The sequence below is a fragment of the Macrobrachium rosenbergii genome, chromosome 4 (assembly GCF_040412425.1).
Source record: "Macrobrachium rosenbergii isolate ZJJX-2024 chromosome 4, ASM4041242v1, whole genome shotgun sequence".
Classification (NCBI taxonomy): Eukaryota; Metazoa; Arthropoda; class Malacostraca; order Decapoda; family Palaemonidae; genus Macrobrachium; species Macrobrachium rosenbergii.
The window spans coordinates 37,787,112-37,805,693 of record NC_089744.1 but is presented as its reverse complement, the minus strand read 5'-3'; the positions used below and the strand labels follow the sequence as shown (position 1 = coordinate 37,805,693).

Here is an 18,582-nt window from a genome sequence, read left to right as displayed (position 1 = left end):
TCCGAGAGAGTACGCCAATCAATCGCAGCAAGATGAGAAACCATAAATTACAATTCAGAACAGAGTTCCTCATTGGACGGGTTGGTATTGTTCTCGGCTAGCACTCTGCTGGGCCTGCGTTTGATTCTCCGACCGGCCAATGAAGAATTAAAGAAATTTCTTTCTGGTGATAGAAATTCATTTCTCGTTGTAATGTGGTTCGGATTCCACAATAAGCTGTAGGTCCCGTTGCTAGGTAACCAATTGGTTCTTAGCCACATAAAAATAAATCTAATCTTTCAGGCCAGCTCTAGGAGAGCTGTTAATCAGCTCACTGGTCTGGTTAAACTAAGGTATACTTAATTCAGAACGGGGCTACGAGGGATGTTGTAACCTTCTGACGAGTATGAAAAGGCCAGCTTTTCCTTGACCATCTTGAACGGTGGAAGAGCATAGAGTCCAAGCTAGCATGAACTTGCAGAATGGTGTCCACTAGGGACTGTGGTCTAGTCTAAAAGAATACCGTAGTCTAGGAAAGAGCGAGGGTCGAGAAGGGCTGAAGCCTTATGTGAAAGGCTTTCAGCTTTATAGCATAGCGTGAAGGTTCCGTTCTCCCGGGGACACATCATGGAAATTCCCAGATCCCTGAGCGGGCTCCCTCGACTAGAACAAGGAATGAGAAGCAGTCTAAGACTATTCTCATGAGAAAGGACTTCCTCTGAAAGCTTAAATTCGGACAGATACCACCAAAGGTCCGACTGAAAATTCCAGTCTAGGGGAAAAAACAGTGGAGTCTTGCTATGATTCCTTGTCCCTGTGTGGGGCGAAGACTCAATAGAAGGCTTGCCAAAGCCTAACAACTCCCGAACTGGCAGATTCTGTCTTGTAAGACGGGTCTGTGATGTATTTGAAGTCTGTATGTGGACAAGAAAAAATTAAGTATCCTACATAACCAGGAACTTTGTACAAATGGCCGGGAGACTGTACGATAGGACTGTTCGGTTAGACTCTGCAACTGAGCATCAAACAACATAATGCAGGCTTGCGGATAACTAGGTGGACTAGTTGTTGACTCTGCTGAAACTTGACAGCCACAGAAACATAGCCATCAGGGCAGGATCGACTTCTTATGCAATAACGCCCAGTGTGGACTCAATGACACGTTATACAGACTGAAAACATATGCGGAACTGTACTTGGCCACAACCAACATCTGACACGCTCACAGGAACTTGGAAGGTCCACAAAAGACACCAAAATCCAGCCATGGGATAAATGACAGTCTTGAACAAAACCAGAGGAGATAACTTCTGCTGCAGTGAAGAAAAAAACTGTTCAAAGGAACTAGGCATTCAGAGATGGGAGCCTACTATGGCTAGAATATGTTGAACACTCAGGAACAGGTGTCGGGAGCTCAGGATTCGGAGCCAGAAATCTGGTGTCAAGAGCTCTGAAGTTGATCAGGTGCTTGGAATGGGCGCTGCTTAAGAGGGAAAATGGACCGAAGATACATGCCATCTGAAAGTAGATGGCTGAAGGCGAAGAAAAGAGGGCTCATAGTGACTGGGTGTTTCTCCCAGTAGAAGAAGCAGCAGCATGGCTCCCTTCTTGCAATCCCAATGAAGAAGTGGAAATCTTAAAATTTAATTGTCCTTACCGCATAGGACAGGATTAAGGGACCAGCCGAAGTGATGTCTCTTGGCAACACTTTAGAGGCTCCTATCTTTTTAGCCCCTGCTCCTGAGGTCAGTCAAGAAAGAACTTAGTTCCAATCTTGACAAGTTTTAGCCAGGAGAACTAATTCCATCTAAGGATCAGAGGTAGTACTGGACAAAGAACACTCGTCTTGCTCCCTTACAAACCAAAGTTAGGCTCCCAACTCCCTTTATAGGTGATGATAGCTTTCTTCAACAAGCTCAAAATCTGTACATCAAAGTCCCTGTCTGCAGAGGACAGTGCTATGAGGCACCAACTGATGTCACAAAAGGGACCAATTCAGGTCATCCGGAACTCTAGGCGAAGGTCAAAACATTAAGTCCTGTAATGATTTTGGAACTGGCTGAAAAGATATAAAACTGCCTGAGAGTTTGTATGGTACTCAAAGGAGGGAGTCCAATACTGCAGAGAAGACACCCAACGACCAAAGAGAGCATCCACCACTTGAAGACCAGAGCCCAGCTTTCAATTGGAAATTGTGCTCAAAAAAGGACAACAGTATGTTCCCAGAAGAGACAGGAACCGAGCTAAGAGAAAAAACTGGCATCAGCCACTGGTAGGATGGCGCCAGACGCATGAGAGGTGGTGCTTGAGCTCTATATGAGGAAGAGCTCCGGCACTACTGAAGGTTTGGGTGCCATTAGGCGCTCGGGCACTTAACAGGAGCTATGGAAGTGGACAAAAAGGACGCTCGTACACTGATGGTCCGCTTGGCACCAAAACTGGCGATCCACAACCAGAAGTTCAGGAGACAAAAGCACAAGGCTGTCCCATTAGAAATAAGATGTGGGCTATACTCCTGCTCCCTGAGATGCTCACAGGAGAGTGGAGAAGAGCAAAGGTCATCAGAAAAAATGCCTCTTCAACGGCCACTATTCATTAGGAAAAACACCATCTGTGTTTTTCTACACTGGACTATCGCTAGGAAAAAGGACATTTCTATGGACGCCTTTCCCATGGCTGTCCATCGACACCTGCGGACAGCAGGTTCGACTGAGGGGCGGCTATCCGGGGGCAAAAATCCCTTTGGACTCCCATGGACAGGCAGTATGCCTCCTCCCAGGTTTAGGGGAGTCTGACAGGGACTGGGCTTAGGAGAGCCGATAGGGCCGGATAGCCACCACCTCCACTACACATCCAGTAAGACGCCTTTCCAGTGGCTGTCTGTTGATACCTGGGACCGGCAACAGGCTTGACTGTGGGGGCAAATACCCGTGTGTAACCCCCCGACCTCCCTTGGACTTCCAGTATGTCTCCTCCCAGGTTTTGGGGAGTATGACAGGGGCCTTTGTCTAGGAGAATCGAGGGACAAGCAGACACCTCCTCCACTGCACAACACTTCACTATCACAAGGTTAACATCTGTTAACCTAAAACAAGACTGGCAATGGCACGAGAAGGAAGTGAGGGAGCCAGGCGTGGGAGCAAGTGGATAAAATGGGTAGGAAGGTTAGCAGTACGAGAGAGACGGCTCAGATGGCGCCAGGATCCTAGTAACTGGCGCCGAGCGTTCTGCAGTTGGTGGCCGTCGAGCCAGTAGCTCAAGCAGGAGAGCGCTACTGGGCACCCGTAGAAGGAGTTAATAAATGTGGAACTCTTCATGATTCCTTTCATCCTCTGAAAGCTCGCCATAACCAAAACACTGAGCGCAACTCTCTCCTACTGCACTCCTGCTCTTACACTTTTCAGTTCTGCAAAGGAGAGTGCGATAATAAGATGTTCAATTCATTCTTTAAGGATAAATTTATGAAGTACACAGAGTACCATTATACTGATATCTCAATTCCTTTCAAATGCTATTTGAGACTTACATATTTGCATTCCAATACTGAAAATATCGGTCCAGTAGCGAAAACAATATTGCATTTTTTAATGCTACTCGGAAAAGAAAAGTTAACTTTTACCAACCAAAGTTGAAGTACACGAAGCACCATCATACATACAAATCTCAATACTTGTCAAACATTATGCAAGACTCGCTGGTGCATTTCATTCACAAAATATTGGTCTGGTAGCGAATACAAGGTTACGTTTATTACACTACTCAGAAAAGGAAAGTTAACCTTACATACAAAGACAAAGTACACAGAATACCATCATATATACATGCCTCAATTCCTGTCACACAATTGAGATTAACATTTATGCATTTCAATAATGAAAATATTGGTTGGGCAGATAACGCAACATTTAACATTTTTTTACGCTAAAGAAGAGGTAGCGAACGCAAAACTATAAGTTTCGTACACTACTTACAAAGGAAAATCAGTTCGGTAGCAAACCCATTATTATTCTTACGCTATTTGGAAAAGGAAATTAACCTTTACCGACCAAGATGAAGTACACACAGTATCATCATACATACAAGTCTCATATTCTAATTAAGACTGAGACTTGCAGATAAGAATACAAAATCATGATTACTGGTTCAGCAACGAACACAATGTTTACATTCACCGGTAAAGGCGCTATCGTCGGTTAAGCTATGCTACCGGTAGTTAAATAATTGATTATGAATTCGCTACTGTTGTGAAATATGACAACTTAAACAAAACAATCAAAAACTGTCCTGAATGCTGTAAGCTTGAAGGCTACCCAAAATCGGCGATAAAACATCACCAAAATCCAGTCTCTGATCGGAAAATTTAAGAACAAAGCTGACAAAGACACACTGTGTTGACTCGAGTGTCGGCAGAAGCATAATGACGAGTATTTGCCGAATAGTTCCTGATAGTCTCGTTGGTGGGCGAGACCAGTCACCTGCACTAAAATGAAGCGCTAACCCACAAATTTTTAATTTGAGCTGCCGAGGCAAGAGAAACTCTTAGCTAAGTAATTGCTGGGTAAGTTACATATATAAAATTGTATGTTATGCATACACAAAACCAACAGCAGATGCAAAGTCACCTTCAAAACCATCCTGAAGAGCTACAGATACAGAGAATAAAACCTGCAGAGCAAAATATAGGATGGAGACACTTTGGCCTCAAGAAACTCTTCACACTCACAATTTTAAGGGTTCTTATGTTCTCTCAATCCCTCTCAGCATAGACACATTTCATACTGAAGTGCCCTAATCTCAGCTCAAGTCTTATTTCTGTAAGTAATTTACTATACACTTGGTTTGGACACAAGCAGGATTATTTATCATCTTGGCAAAGCAAAGAATCACACAAACAACAAAAGCAACACAAAAAGTATTACCAATGCAAAACAAAAGCAATCTGAAAGTAATCTATTTAATGCAATAAAGCATGGCAAGGTTTCCCAATACAACAGATGGACAAAGGGATTAGCAAAACTTGGAAATCTATAATCAACAAATAATACCAATACAAAACTCAATTAAATCAAAATCATCCAAATAACAAGAGCCCATGACATACCAACATTCACTCTTATGTACGGAAGTCATAACACAAGCAGATACCCTTTCTAAAAATGAAGTCATTACCTGGCACCAAATGAAAAGTTCAGATGCTGACAAGGGAGAAAGGACAACTCTCTTTCTATTACTTTCCCTCAGTCACTACTTACACCATTAACAAAGCAATATGAATTCTGAATGGGTCAACTATATAAAATAACCATTTGGGCTTTATACAAGAACAAACTTGGTATATAGCTACACAGGCTATAATAAGAAAGCTAAAAAATTATATTATGCTCTGATAATTCTAATAAATGCTAAAAGTTTTTCATTTAAGAGATATATTAACTGCACTAAATACTAGGAGAAACATAAGACCTCCAAATAACTTTCAGTGTTCAACTAGGTTTTTTTATACCTGGCATTTTTCTAACAATCTAGTACAAATGGCTACTGTAATACACCATGTCTAATTATTACTGTTACTTTCAAGAACTACAAACACACTAAAAATATCAGATTCATTTATGAAAGATAACTGAAACTCACCAAAGAAAGATAACTGAAACTCACCAAACCATTAAGATTACATTAAAGCCTCGAGAAACAGGGATATCAATTTCCATAGTTTCACAACTAATTTCAATATTTCATAAAACTTCCAAATTACTAAAACCAATTTCCCTTTGTAGCTGCTAACAACACCCATGTGCCAAACAATGTTTTACATAATAACAATACGTAAAATACATTCTAAGAAAGAATACCAACAAAATATATAACACCACCACTTGAATGAAAGACTCACGAAATTATGATTTTTCATATGCAGAGCCTGAATGTACAGAAGGATAATTTACCAAGTATTTTACAATCAAGCATTAAACAATATGAGTAGATAACAAGTCAAAAGGTCATTCAAACGACAAGGCTTTACAGACAATACCAAAAATCCAATTTCTAAATAATATTGGACTACAGGTAAAATATTAAAAGTCGATTTTCTACACATGATAAGCTTTGTATCATGCAAGGTTAGAACAAATACCATTCCAAAATAAACCAACTGCCATTAATCACTCACTCTGTCATATTGTGAAGGCCAAGAGAATCCTTGAGACGTTCAAAACTTTGCTGCTGTCGTTGCTGGAGATCAACCTCATGCTGAAGCATTGCAGCTAGCTGCTGACTATAATATGTCTCAGTATTTAAATCAATGCAATTGCAGATACAGTTAACACCAATTTTATTATGAAGCCTTTGTTATCCATTTGAAATCTTATAGTTTTCTTCTCGCAAAATCTTTAAGTCCCAGTAAATTTAGCATACCATTTTTCTATTTACAACTAATCAAAACATAAGCTGTAAGTTTTAAACAGACTTTCACTTTAGTAATATCATCTAAATATTTAATAACAAGCAATGCATTAAGAACCTGTCCTACTCCAGATACAACTCAGCAAATTCAAAGATTCATATCCTAATCAAATATACTTATTCCCCATTACAATCAAATCTTTATTATAATAAAATTATAAGAAATCTTTTCAAATCAACAGTAATCTCTATGGTTTGCCTCTGTAATTATATTCCAAGATATATTTATTTAAAATTAAAGTTATTTTTTAGTTCAGTACTACCATACTATATAAATCATTATTAATTATTAGTTATTAATCAGAGGTCTATGGTAACACATTTAACACACACATTAGTACTTTATACGTAAAACTATAATCTCTGTCACTTTCCTACAATACTGCCTCTTTAACTAGTGAATTTAAACCTCATTCGATACAACGATTGTTTAATAATTAAGTACAATTTTTAAATAATGCTGTCTACTAAAACAGAGTGCTTTCTATACTGCATTTAAGTCATGATAAACATTTTTCTAAAAATGTTTAATTACACAAACTTGTAAACAACTAACTTACCTTCTCACCTTCTTATCAATAATTATACTATAGTACTATGATATTACACAAAAATTTGAGCTCTCATACCATCCTCATTAAAATTTTCATGTTTGTATACAATATATCATCGGGTTCACAGGGATGATGCTACTGAATCTGGTAAAGCTAATTTGTGTACACTTGTATTTGACAATTCTATGAAGAAAATATTTTTCTTTAAATAAAAATAAATTTTTTCAACACAAACCTATTACGTTTAATATAGCTGTTTGTGCATTTGTTCAAACTGCTGAAACTCTATGCCTCAGAGAAAGCAAAAAACTGATCTACTACAGTACTCCTGGCAGGCTGGCATATGAATATATGGCTATTTCAGATCATCAGTGATTCAACTACCTCATGTCTTGTGTTACATGAACAGCTTAGACAGAAAAATGAGGATGGAAGTGAGCACTCAAGTTAAAAGTTTAAAAATAATAAATTTTGAGTGTCAAGATAATCACAGCCCCATTACAATTAACACAGCATGTATTGCAACTTAGGTGAGCTTAGATGCTGGCACACCCAAAGGATAACGAGGATCCTGAATTTATCAGAGGAGTTCCTGAAAAGACTAAAAAAAACCATCTCTTAAGAGTAACAGGGAGTCAAGAATTGGATTGCAACCCTCTCACTAAAATATTAGTCTCACTATCTTATCCTCACCATATAACAGGAAAATAAACAGCCTCAACAAAACAGTGAAGTATGGCAGCTTCTGTCCTTGGAATTCTAAATTTAGGCAGATGCCTTGAGAAAAATCTGATTCCTGCCCAAACCATCAAATGATCACCTTAGCACTGCTATCAAGCGGAGAATTCCTTCTAAAATCCTCAAGTTTCAACTTAAGGATAATCCATGGTTTAATGCTGCAAATAAGCTTACCTATCAAGATAAGCAGCTTACCATTTATGGAAGAGTAATCGGTCAGACTTTTTGTGACATAATTTCACCAAGCTTAGAAGTCAAGTTCAAGTAGTCTAAGAATGCTGAGAAAGCTTATAATGAGAGTGTGAAAGAGATCTTGATCTTCAGTAGTGCCTGGAACTTATCACTCTTTGGAACTGATTTCTAACACGCCTCACCTTGTAGAAGCTGATGGAACTGCTGTTTATTGCCCTAAACAGAAAGCAGAACTTTTGGCTCAACTTTTGGCTCAAGTCTGTGAGTAAAAAGTTTTGCATGTCCTTGGTGTTGCCTAAGTCATGCTTTCCAAGCCAAGTTGTGTTTAATGACCTTCAGATCTAGGGAAGTTGAAAACTTTGCTTCTGAAACTTGACAGTTATGGCAGCATAGACCCTGCTGGGATCTTTACAATTTTCTTTAAAAAGACTGCAGATAGATTTCATTTCTCCTAAAATGACTACTATTTTCAGAAGTCACTTGGACTTGCAAGTTTTTTTCTGTTTGGGTATTGGTGGAGCTTATATCATTTTAATTTAATTTTTAATAGGCAGAACCAAAAGGGTTTGTGTTAATGGCCAGCATAGTAACTTTAGTGATCTCAGGTGTCCCTCTAGGTAGTGCTCTTCGACCATTGCTATTTATCATCTATACTACTGACATGTTGTAAGGTCTGGAGAATAAACTGATTTCATGCACTAGCTGTTGTTCCTTCTCCATGCCTTAGGTATGTGGCTGGAGAATCCTTGAATAGAGATCTTGAATGTATTCATGTGCAGAGTAGGATTTAGGGAATGAAACTTAACCCTTCTGAAACTCAGAGTATGGAAATGAAACTTAACCCTTCTGAAACTCAGAGTATGATAGTAGATCTATAAAACTTTTGCCTTTGCATCCTGATTTACACTTAAATGGTACTGTTTTAAATGTCAGTGACATAATTCTAGGGGCAACTTTTGAGAAGAATATACATAATACTGCTACAAAATGATCCAGAAGTCTGCGTCTTAGCTACAAAGTACATAAAGAAAATAAACCAGTAAATTCCCAATTGTTAGAGTGAGTGTCACAATGGAAATGGTGTGGAATTCATCAACCTCTCTAAACAAGGCAATGTCTAAAGGAACACAGGCTTAAAGGCGAGACTTCCAAGAAATACTAGATTCTAAGGTTCATATGGCAGCTTTGTCAGGTTCATCAACACTATGAAGAGATTAGCTTGGCCAATCTGTGAGGTATCTCAAATTGCTGGCACAGTCACTGGCTTGGCCAATCTAAGAGATACCTCCTCAAGGTGCTCACACAGTCTTTCAAAGTCCAATTCCGAACTGACATCTTTACATAAAGGAGAAAGTCAGGTACGATGCCAATAACAGAAAATTTTCAGTTCTATCTGGTAGACTGATTATAAAAAGATCAAAATCAAAGAAAAGTCTCAGACTCCATACTTTGTTCAACACAGTCTTATAAGGGTACTAACCTTCCCAGCTGCTGGGTCCACAAAGTCTGAGCAGTAGTTTGGAACCTTGTTATTGAGGCTAGTCACAAAAAGATCCACAGACATACTGTAATAGTAAATGGTTCCACCTCTTGAAGCAGCCTGCTAATGCTTGATATCATATTCTTTTCCCGAGACAATAATGGTTGATACTAGCAAACAAAAGCTTTCTAATTGAGTTCTCCCCTGATTACTGAGGTAGTGGTGAGAGAAAGCCTGTAGATTCAAGATAACAATTTTAAATTTAAGGTGGTCAATGTGTTGCTTCCTGTCCTGGCATAGCCACATCCCCACAGCATAAAGTTTAACACACAGGCACCTCATCCCAGGTTTGGGGTGTTTGGAAATAGGATGAGCATCTGACACCATTTTCCTTTACCCATATGAAGATATTCCTACTGGCAAAAAAGTTTTCTAACAGTTAACACCTGATTCCCCAAGTAGGCATCTGCTGTTGAGCTGTATAACATGACACCACCTGTTTTGTCAAAGATGTGGTGAGAGAAAGCCTGTATGCCTAAGAAAACTGCTTTCAACTCGAGGTGACTTTTGTATCACCTCTTGTCTTGGTATGATCACATTCCTACAGCCTGAAAAGCTAACATGTGAGCTCCCAATTCCAAGTTACGTGCACCCGAGAAAAGGACAATTCCTGGGAATGGAGGAACTAAACAGATTCTTACTCTTTGATACTGAAAATTCTGTTACCACTTAAGATCTTTCCAGACTCTTGTGGGAGGTGGTGTTAAATATGTCAGACTGATAGTATGAACACAGCAAACATTTATATGTAAGTGAAATCAGTTGAACCAAAAATCAGCTGTGATAAACTAACCTATCCAGGGTGCTGATATATTTTACAAGACACTGAAAAGTGTTGGCAGATGGAACCATGTACAAAAATAGTCTGAATCAAAAAGCAAAATCTTTTGAAGCATTTCCCCCACAGGCCAAGCCAAAATACAGTACTCACTATGTTCCTGATCATATAATGTTAAATAGACCTCTCAGAGATATTTCCTGAAGGACAGATAATTCACGATAAAAAAATAAACAACTTTGAGACCTATCAGTGCTAAAAAGCCCACTTTCTGAATAGTGATGAACTGAAGCCCCAATCTCCATCCTGGAAAGGAATCAGCAGAAGGTGTTGATCAGGATACAGTCACTAATGGTACATCATCCTCCCTTAACACTGGGGAAAACTGGAAATACCAAGGAGTTGGCTTCTACCTCTTTAATCACCTGGCTGTCTTTCATAAACCTCCTTTTGCTGTCAATGGCTAAAAATATCTGATTCTGTGCTATGAGTCAAAGGATATCAGCTGAGCTAAATGTGGGAGGCCTGTCTCCTGAAAAGGCAGGCAATAAACAACTTGCAAAGTTTCAACGACCCTTGGTTATGCTCAGATTCCCGACAAGTTCTAAAAATTCCTGAAGATGAACCACACCGGAGATGGTGTGAACTACAGACCAACACTGATCTCATCTCCTTATCCTCTCTCTCTCTCCCAGGAGACTTGACCCTAATCTTCCTCCTCAGCACAGCTGAAAGGATGACTGATGACCTCTAAAAGGCAAGAGTCCTGGAGGGGGCTGTCTGATTCCAATGGGCCAGGAGTTCTTGCAGATTCCAGTGGAAGAGCAACAGCACTGGATGATGAAAATCCTCATATTTAGTCTTTCCTGGTATCTGAAACTGTGTGTGTGTGTGTGTGTGTGTGTGTGTGTGTGTGTGTGTGTGTGTGTGTGTGTGTGTGTGTGTGTGTGTGTGTGTGTGTGTGTGTGTGTGTGTGTGTGTGTGTGTGTGTGTGTGTGTGTGTGTGTGTGTGTGTGTGTGTGTGTGTGTGTGTGTGTGTGTGTGTGACAACACTGCACTGCCTAAGTTCTTTCTAGCAGCACAGGTTATAGCTGAATACAGCTTCTCGGTGATGATACTCACGAGGTCAGAAGGAAATAATTTCAAGTCCATAAAATTAACCATCCTGAGGTCTCAGATATTGGAGGACAAACACAAGCTTGAAAGACTCCACAGGACATCTGTTTGGCTTGGAAATGACATTAGCCTACGGGAAGAAAATCATCCTAATCAGCAAGATTGAAGCTTAGAGTCTTAGTGATTAGGATGATTTTCTTCCTGTAGGTTAATGTCATTTCCAAGCCAAACAGATGTCCTGTGGAGTCTTTCAAGCTTGGATGGAAACAGAAATACAACTAGGGATAGGCATCTGGTTCAGTATGCATTGCTGGAAAAGCAAAGGTGCAACAGTCCATGGAGCAAACATGTCTGGAGAGTCTGGAAGCAGTTGCACCAGGAATAAAGCTTGAGTCAGACAAGCAGCTGGGCCATGAAGAACCCACAGGAAAGCAGGAGCTGGGGTGGCAGGAATATTACAGCAGATCTGACAGCAAAGCAGAGGTCTTGTCAAGAGAAGGGTACTCCAAAACAGATTCAACTGTCAAGTAAGCACACATCACTGCAATTCTGGGGACAACTGATGACTAAGGATTTGAAGAAGTAGAAACATTTGTGATGGCCTTCCTGGAGTGTCTTGTAATATTGTTTCTTGCTAAGATACAAATTCCATTCATTACAAAACCAATCCAAACAAATTTCACAGGTTAACCTAAACTAAACTGGTAAATTCAGGGAAACTTACCCAACCCCAACAATTACTGCACAATGCTAGACAACCAAGACACAGCTTACCCACAATTAAGACACCCTCCCTAAGAGTGGTGAAAGAACTGAAAATAAAAGTAAATTAACCTAATTCCAGGTAATCGAGCCTTATCTTATAAAAGAAAGAAAGGCACAAAAAGAAGACAAAAATGCTACTTACTCTTCATGGCTGAAAACATAAGAAAATTCTAAAAGAATTATGAAAAAATATAACAAGAATAAGGAAAAATTAACTCAGTAACAACAATACAAAGACAAGACAAAACACTCAAAAACACAATGGTAAATGAGTAAACAACATCAGCAAAGCAATTATATGAAACACTGAAAACTTTATAGAAAACCTGACTGATAAAACCCTTATGAAAAAAAGTAAGAAAATCCAACTACCTTGAAATTACTTAGAACTAATTCTTAAACATGATTACTTATTACCAGAAACTTACATTACTAGAAACTTGTCACAACATGAAATTCTACAATGGTTCCCATGATCAGAAAAACTACATGGAAAAAAACATCAAGGACAATAGGCAGCTAGCACTGAAACCAATACCCAAAACCACACCAAAGGAGACATAACTATGTTTTAACAACAAAACAAATTTTATAAAAGCCCAGTCATCATAACTGCTTATATCTGTGCAGGACACATCCAGGTACATGAACAAAAAATGTGCAAAAAGAACAGCTCACATGCATGCTCAGTCAAATCCCTATTACCTGAGGTATTTTGCAATGTTCCTCACTCTACAATGCCAAATACCATTTGAGGGAAAGCATGGAAAAGGAGTAGGAAACTAGAGCTTAAGATGAAAAGGTTTGTATACAAAATTTTTTATTACAAAACATTGCTTGTTACCAGAAACCAAATCATCTTAAAACAGATAACTCCTAGTTAGAAGGAGGATGAAACAGATGAGTCCAAGAAGAAAGATATAACTGCTAGAACACCAACAGAACATAAAGATGAAAAAAGTTGGTGAGGGCAGCTCCAAAGGAGTGCTTCCATGCTCAAAGATTTTGAATGGAAGGACTTTCCAACTCTGGGTTTTGCAGCTGAAAAAAAGCCCATAGGTCCAAGAGGCATAAAGCAATAAAATCAGGTAAAAATGCCCCCGGTGCCAGATGTTTGATGCATGAATATAAGAAAGAATGAGAGAACTGCTGTACCACAATCCCACAATGATGGGCCCCAAAAAAGGCAAATCCATACTGTTACGAATGACAGTGCAAGGAAAAACCCACAGATAAGTCTGTTAACACCAAGTACCCACCCTAAAGTCTCCACTTTTGAGAAATGCAGCTGCCCTCAGCCTCAATCGGGATATGGACCGGATCAGGTAATGGTGTAGTTGGTGGGGTATGAGGCTGAACTTCAGTAAAATAACAACACTATTGATTAGCAGATCTTGTACAGATTTCCCACCCCATCCTCCCTTCAGGTGGATGGAACTTTGCAAACAAGTCTGAAGCTTTAACTATTCTAGGTGTAACCTTTGATTCACATCTAACTTTTGAGAAACATCTAATGAAAGTTTCAAAAAATGCCTCATAAAAGTTAGGTACTGTACGTAAGGCCTCATATATTTATAACAGTGATAAAATCAATGCAACCTGTTTTAGGTCATTTGTACTCCCTTTACTAGAATACTGTTCTCCAGTGTGGATATCTGCTCCTGCCAGAGATTTATCTCTTTTAGATAGAGTGGTTTGTGGTGGTAGGTTTCTGTTTCCTAATATTAGCAGTTATGACTTGGACCATCAACGGATGGCCTCTTGTTTGTCACTTTTTCATAAGTTGTATTTCAACAGAAATCTTTCACAGTCACAATTGATCCTTGATCCCCTTTATCTGCTGAGAGCAACCAGGTTCGCTGAACAGCAGCACCAATATGCAGTAAATGTGCCTTGCTGTTGAACTTCTCAGCTCCAGAGGTCCTTTATTCCTCACACTGTTGGATTGTGGAACAGCCTCCCAGAGGAAGTCGTGCAATTGGAACTTCGGAAGTTCATGCGAAGGTGCAATACAATACTACCCTACTATTATTCTTCTTGCATTTTAATACATTTTTATCTATTTGTTCATTTGTTCATTTTTTTTTTTTAATAAGTGGGGTCTCTTCTTTCTGTATTTCCCTTTACCTTGTCTCACTTCTTCCTAATGAGCACCATATTCTTTGGAAGCTTGAATTTCAAGTCAATGGCCCCTGTGGGCTTATTCCATATGAATATGTTTCATCTGAATAATAATAATAATAATAATAATAATAATAATAATAATAATAATAATAATAATAATAATAATAATAATAATAATAATAATAACAAAAAAGAGAAGGCAAAGAACATCAGCTCACTTTAAAGCCAGGGCAAACGAAAAAACACTACCATCCATAGCTCTAACCTTGATAAAGGCAGTCCCCTAAAGCCAACTTGCAAAGGCAAAACACTCTCCACTAAAATCTGATCTTGGCAACTCATACAATGGAACAATCAAGGGGCAAAAGGATGAAAGGACACCAATAAGTCTAAGTACCAACCCAGAGACAACAGGAACTCAGCCAAGGACTAACCAGCAATTGGTGTGGAAAACTTCACTAAGGGCATGGAGGTCATGATATGTCATAGCAGCCGAAGGTAATCCAAATCTTGGCGTAAAAATTCCAAAGATGGAGAGGTAATTTCAACATACTCTTACGGCCAACTAGTGAGCAGTTCAGATCCACTGAAACTTTAGTAACATTACTGTAGTAAAATATCAGGGAGGCATTGATCACTCCAATAAACAAGGACAAACTGGATAAGGGATTGGAGACTTGTGATGCAAGAATCCAAAAGGCAAAGAGTTAGGGGAAAATAATTCATAACTCCAAGAAGGTGGCCTCTATGAATGAGATAGTGGTTGAAAGGTCAAGAACCCATTGCAACTTGTAGCAACAAATCCTGCCCAGTTTTCTATGAAATTTTGTGGCATCATGAGTTGCAGGGAGGGGCAAGTGACATTAATTCCTGAAAATTTTCCATTCACCGAAGCTAAGCTAGATAACTTCACACAAAGCAATGACTAATGGGCAACAATGAAACCTGAGATTCTTGCAAGAGAAACCCTTAACCTGAAGACAATTATGACATCCACACTTACATAACATATGAGGCCATCCAACATTCAAGTGCCCAAAACTCACTGGCAGCCTGAAGCCTGACATCCACATTTTCAAGACACTGAGGCAGGTGGCAGGATGCACAGAGAATGCGGCAGCACATCTGAATTAGTTTTGTCTTGAGGCCCCAAAACAACTGAGGCATGGGAGCAACATTTGACCTCTCAGCAAAAGCAAGGTCGCCACTGCCAGCATACAAGACTGAATCCAACCCTGACCTTTCTGAACAAAGTGGCAGGAAAACGAAGGTAGCACCATTAGCCACAACTTTCTGATAATGTGGTCACCAATCAGTGAGCCAAGATAAATACCTGGAGCTTTAGGAAGTAGAAGTGTCAGGAAACTCCCTGGCTCTGACCTAATGAACCCAGCAATTGCCAAGTGGGGTTTCCATCCCAAAAGTTGAGATGACCAGATGCATAGATACTGAAAGATTCACCACAACAGGCTTTGGCAATCAGCCATCAACGGAGATCATAAGAATGGGTTATCCATCTAGGATTCCGATGACTGGAAGAATCAAGGATGTTAGGAGTGACGCTGTAAGCAGCACTGAACCTCCAAAGTCCAGCCAAAGGGCTAGGCTTACGAAGAGGCTTGTCCATGTCCTAAGGAAGGACCCATACCTTCAAATTCTGAGGCAGCAATTGACAAGGGACAAAATTAGAAAAACTGACAGGGAAGATGCCAAAGGGGTCAAATTAGTCCAAACTGTAGATTCAGCAGAAATATAGCTGACAGTTATACTTTGAGAAAACTTTGATGAAAGCTAGGCATGAGGACTCAGTAGTAACACTAATAAGTCTGGGTGTTATAAAAGAAATAACTTGAAAATGGATGAAATGGTGAAATGAGGATAAAATGTAAAGGTTTTATAAAACCATCAGACATCTAGGGAAGAATATGAGCTGCTTCCTAGTCAACAAACACAAAAGTGAGGCAGTTAACCACTGGGGACCTAATGTAACCATAAGCACATGTGCCAACCTATCAAGAACAACTAATCATTATTAACCTGCTTTTTCCAGAGATTTGTATCTCTGGGATTCACAAAGCTGCACAAAAACGTATGTTAACAGTAATGGGATTATTACAGAATAAAAAATTACCATATACTGCACAAACAAAAAGGATTTAAAAATATTGCACAGAATTGCAATAACAACTTTAGAGATATCATGGGATACTATAAAAGGAGTCCCAAAACATTATTTACACAACCCACCTACACCAATATCAAATGTCACCAAAACAGTTTCTGGTAACAAGCAAATGACTAATTTTGTCACATTAAGTATATAACACATATATCACTTTCCCATTAACCTTCATACCCCTACTTTGTAATAAATTCAAACTCTATCATCATTACCAGAACTATATTGTAAAATAAATTTAATTACTATCAACTCTTTGTACACAACACATTATGATTTAGAACTTCTAAAAATTTTAAAGATTCAAGCATGGCAAGTGCATATATATATATATTATAGAAGTGCAACAATTTTGCCTTTTAATAATAAGCTTGAGAAATTTAAATTTTGCTACTGTCACTTTGCCTATGCCCCAGGTAACTAGAAAAATATTACTGCATTTCCCAAAACCACATTACAGGTACACAGGTACTATAGGAATCATTATACAAACTAACACAATACACCAAATTTCACCAGGAAGAAACGTTTAACATTTCCCATATTTTCCTCCTATTAAGATGTTAACCAAACCACAGCAGGTCCAATAAATGACAGCATCACTATTATATAATATACACTCACACCTCAATTAACAGACAATCTGTTCCAGATGGCTGTCCTTTAACCAATCTGTCCTTACACTGAACAAATTTTTCCTATAATAAACTATGGGGACTGGATTAATCCATTCCAGGCCCACAAAAATATAACAAATAAAATCATTTTACCTTTAATTTATCAAGCCTAGCATGCAGATGTTATAAAAAAAAAGCAAACAAATGGAATAAATGCAAACTTGAACTTTTACCTAAACACTGGTACCTTGACATATGAGTTTAATTCATCCGTGACCAAGCTCATAACTCAATTTGCTTGCAGATCAAACCGAATTTCCCCATTAAAATGAATGGAAATACTATTAATCCATTCCAGCACCCCCAAAAAACACACCAATTTTTTTTGTTATGCGCTTTTAAATAAGAAAAATGTGCTTTTATAAATAACAATGTATAAAAAATAATACATAATAAAGCGAATGTGAAATAAACTGGTTGTATTAAGTGTACTTTACCTTGAAGATCACACGAAGATGCTGGCAAAGGTGAAGCAGCAAGACGAGCGGGCTAATGAGTGTCTCTGTGGGTATGGAGGGTGGTTGTGGGAGGCAGGATATTGGCAGAGGAGGTTTTTTCATGTCGTGCTCTTTTGCTAACTTGACTTACCCGCTACACACTTAATGCTACATTGCCAGATTTAATTTACACACTATGCTACAATTTATTGCTAAAATTAATTGCTACTTTTTTTATTTTGTTTTATTTTTAATCTTCTTCTTCTTCACTGACTTTTGCCTTTTTCGCAACACTTTCCTTGCTTTCACGTGCAGGGCGTTTCACTAAAAACCTGTCCATGGAGGTTTGTTTCCTCCTGTCTCAAAATTTTTCAAAAATGAGCTACGAGTAAGTGTCATTAAACAGCTCTGACGCACAACCTGTTGCAACTTTTTCAGGGCGTTTCTCTTCAATAAACATTACAATTTTCTCCCACGTTCCCAATACTGTACTTCCTTAATCTCGCTTGCAACAACCTCCTCCTCAAAGCAGCACTTGAACAGGTGCCTGGTGAAGAGCCTTTTGAAATTTGAAATCACCTGCTGGCCAATGGGCTGCTGGATAGGGGTGGTATTGGGTGGAAGGAAGGGGACCTTGATAAACTGGAATTCTTCGTAGATGTTGTCTGTGAGGGTTGGTGAATGCGTGGGCGCATTGTCGAGGACAAGAAGGGCTTTCAAGGATAAGTTATTTGTGGTGAAGTAATTCTTGACGGTAGGACCAATGACCACATTTACATACTGGACAAAGATATCCGTGGTGACCCACGCCTTGAGTTTGCCCTCCACATAACCTGCAGATTTCTTTGGTTACCTCATGTGACTTAAAGGCTCTGGGCTTAACCTTGCAGTCACCACTCGCATTCACGCACAGCGCAAGGGTAAGCCTATCCTTCATAGGTTTGTGGCCTGGAAAGCTCTTCTCCTCTGCCATTATACAGGTCCTCTTCAGCATCTTTTTCCAGAAGAGCTCTGTCTCGTCACAGTTGAAGACTCACTGGG

General features: G+C 39.1%; 1 protein-coding gene across 4 annotated transcripts in view; it reads right to left on the bottom strand.

Moving 5' to 3' along the window:
- Window positions 1-18,582, bottom strand: part of LOC136832782 (ubiquitin carboxyl-terminal hydrolase MINDY-1-like) — a 127,975-nt gene that overhangs the window by 30,779 nt on the left and 78,614 nt on the right. For 2 of the 4 annotated variants that reach the window (XM_067094339.1, XM_067094332.1), the window contains exon 7: window positions 6,149-6,253. The exons of the other annotated variants lie outside the window; for them this stretch is intronic. In XM_067094339.1, coding sequence (XP_066950440.1) covers window positions 6,149-6,253 — 105 coding nt within the window. The remainder of the gene's footprint in view (window positions 1-6,148; window positions 6,254-18,582) is intronic. 4 annotated transcript variants of the gene reach the window in all.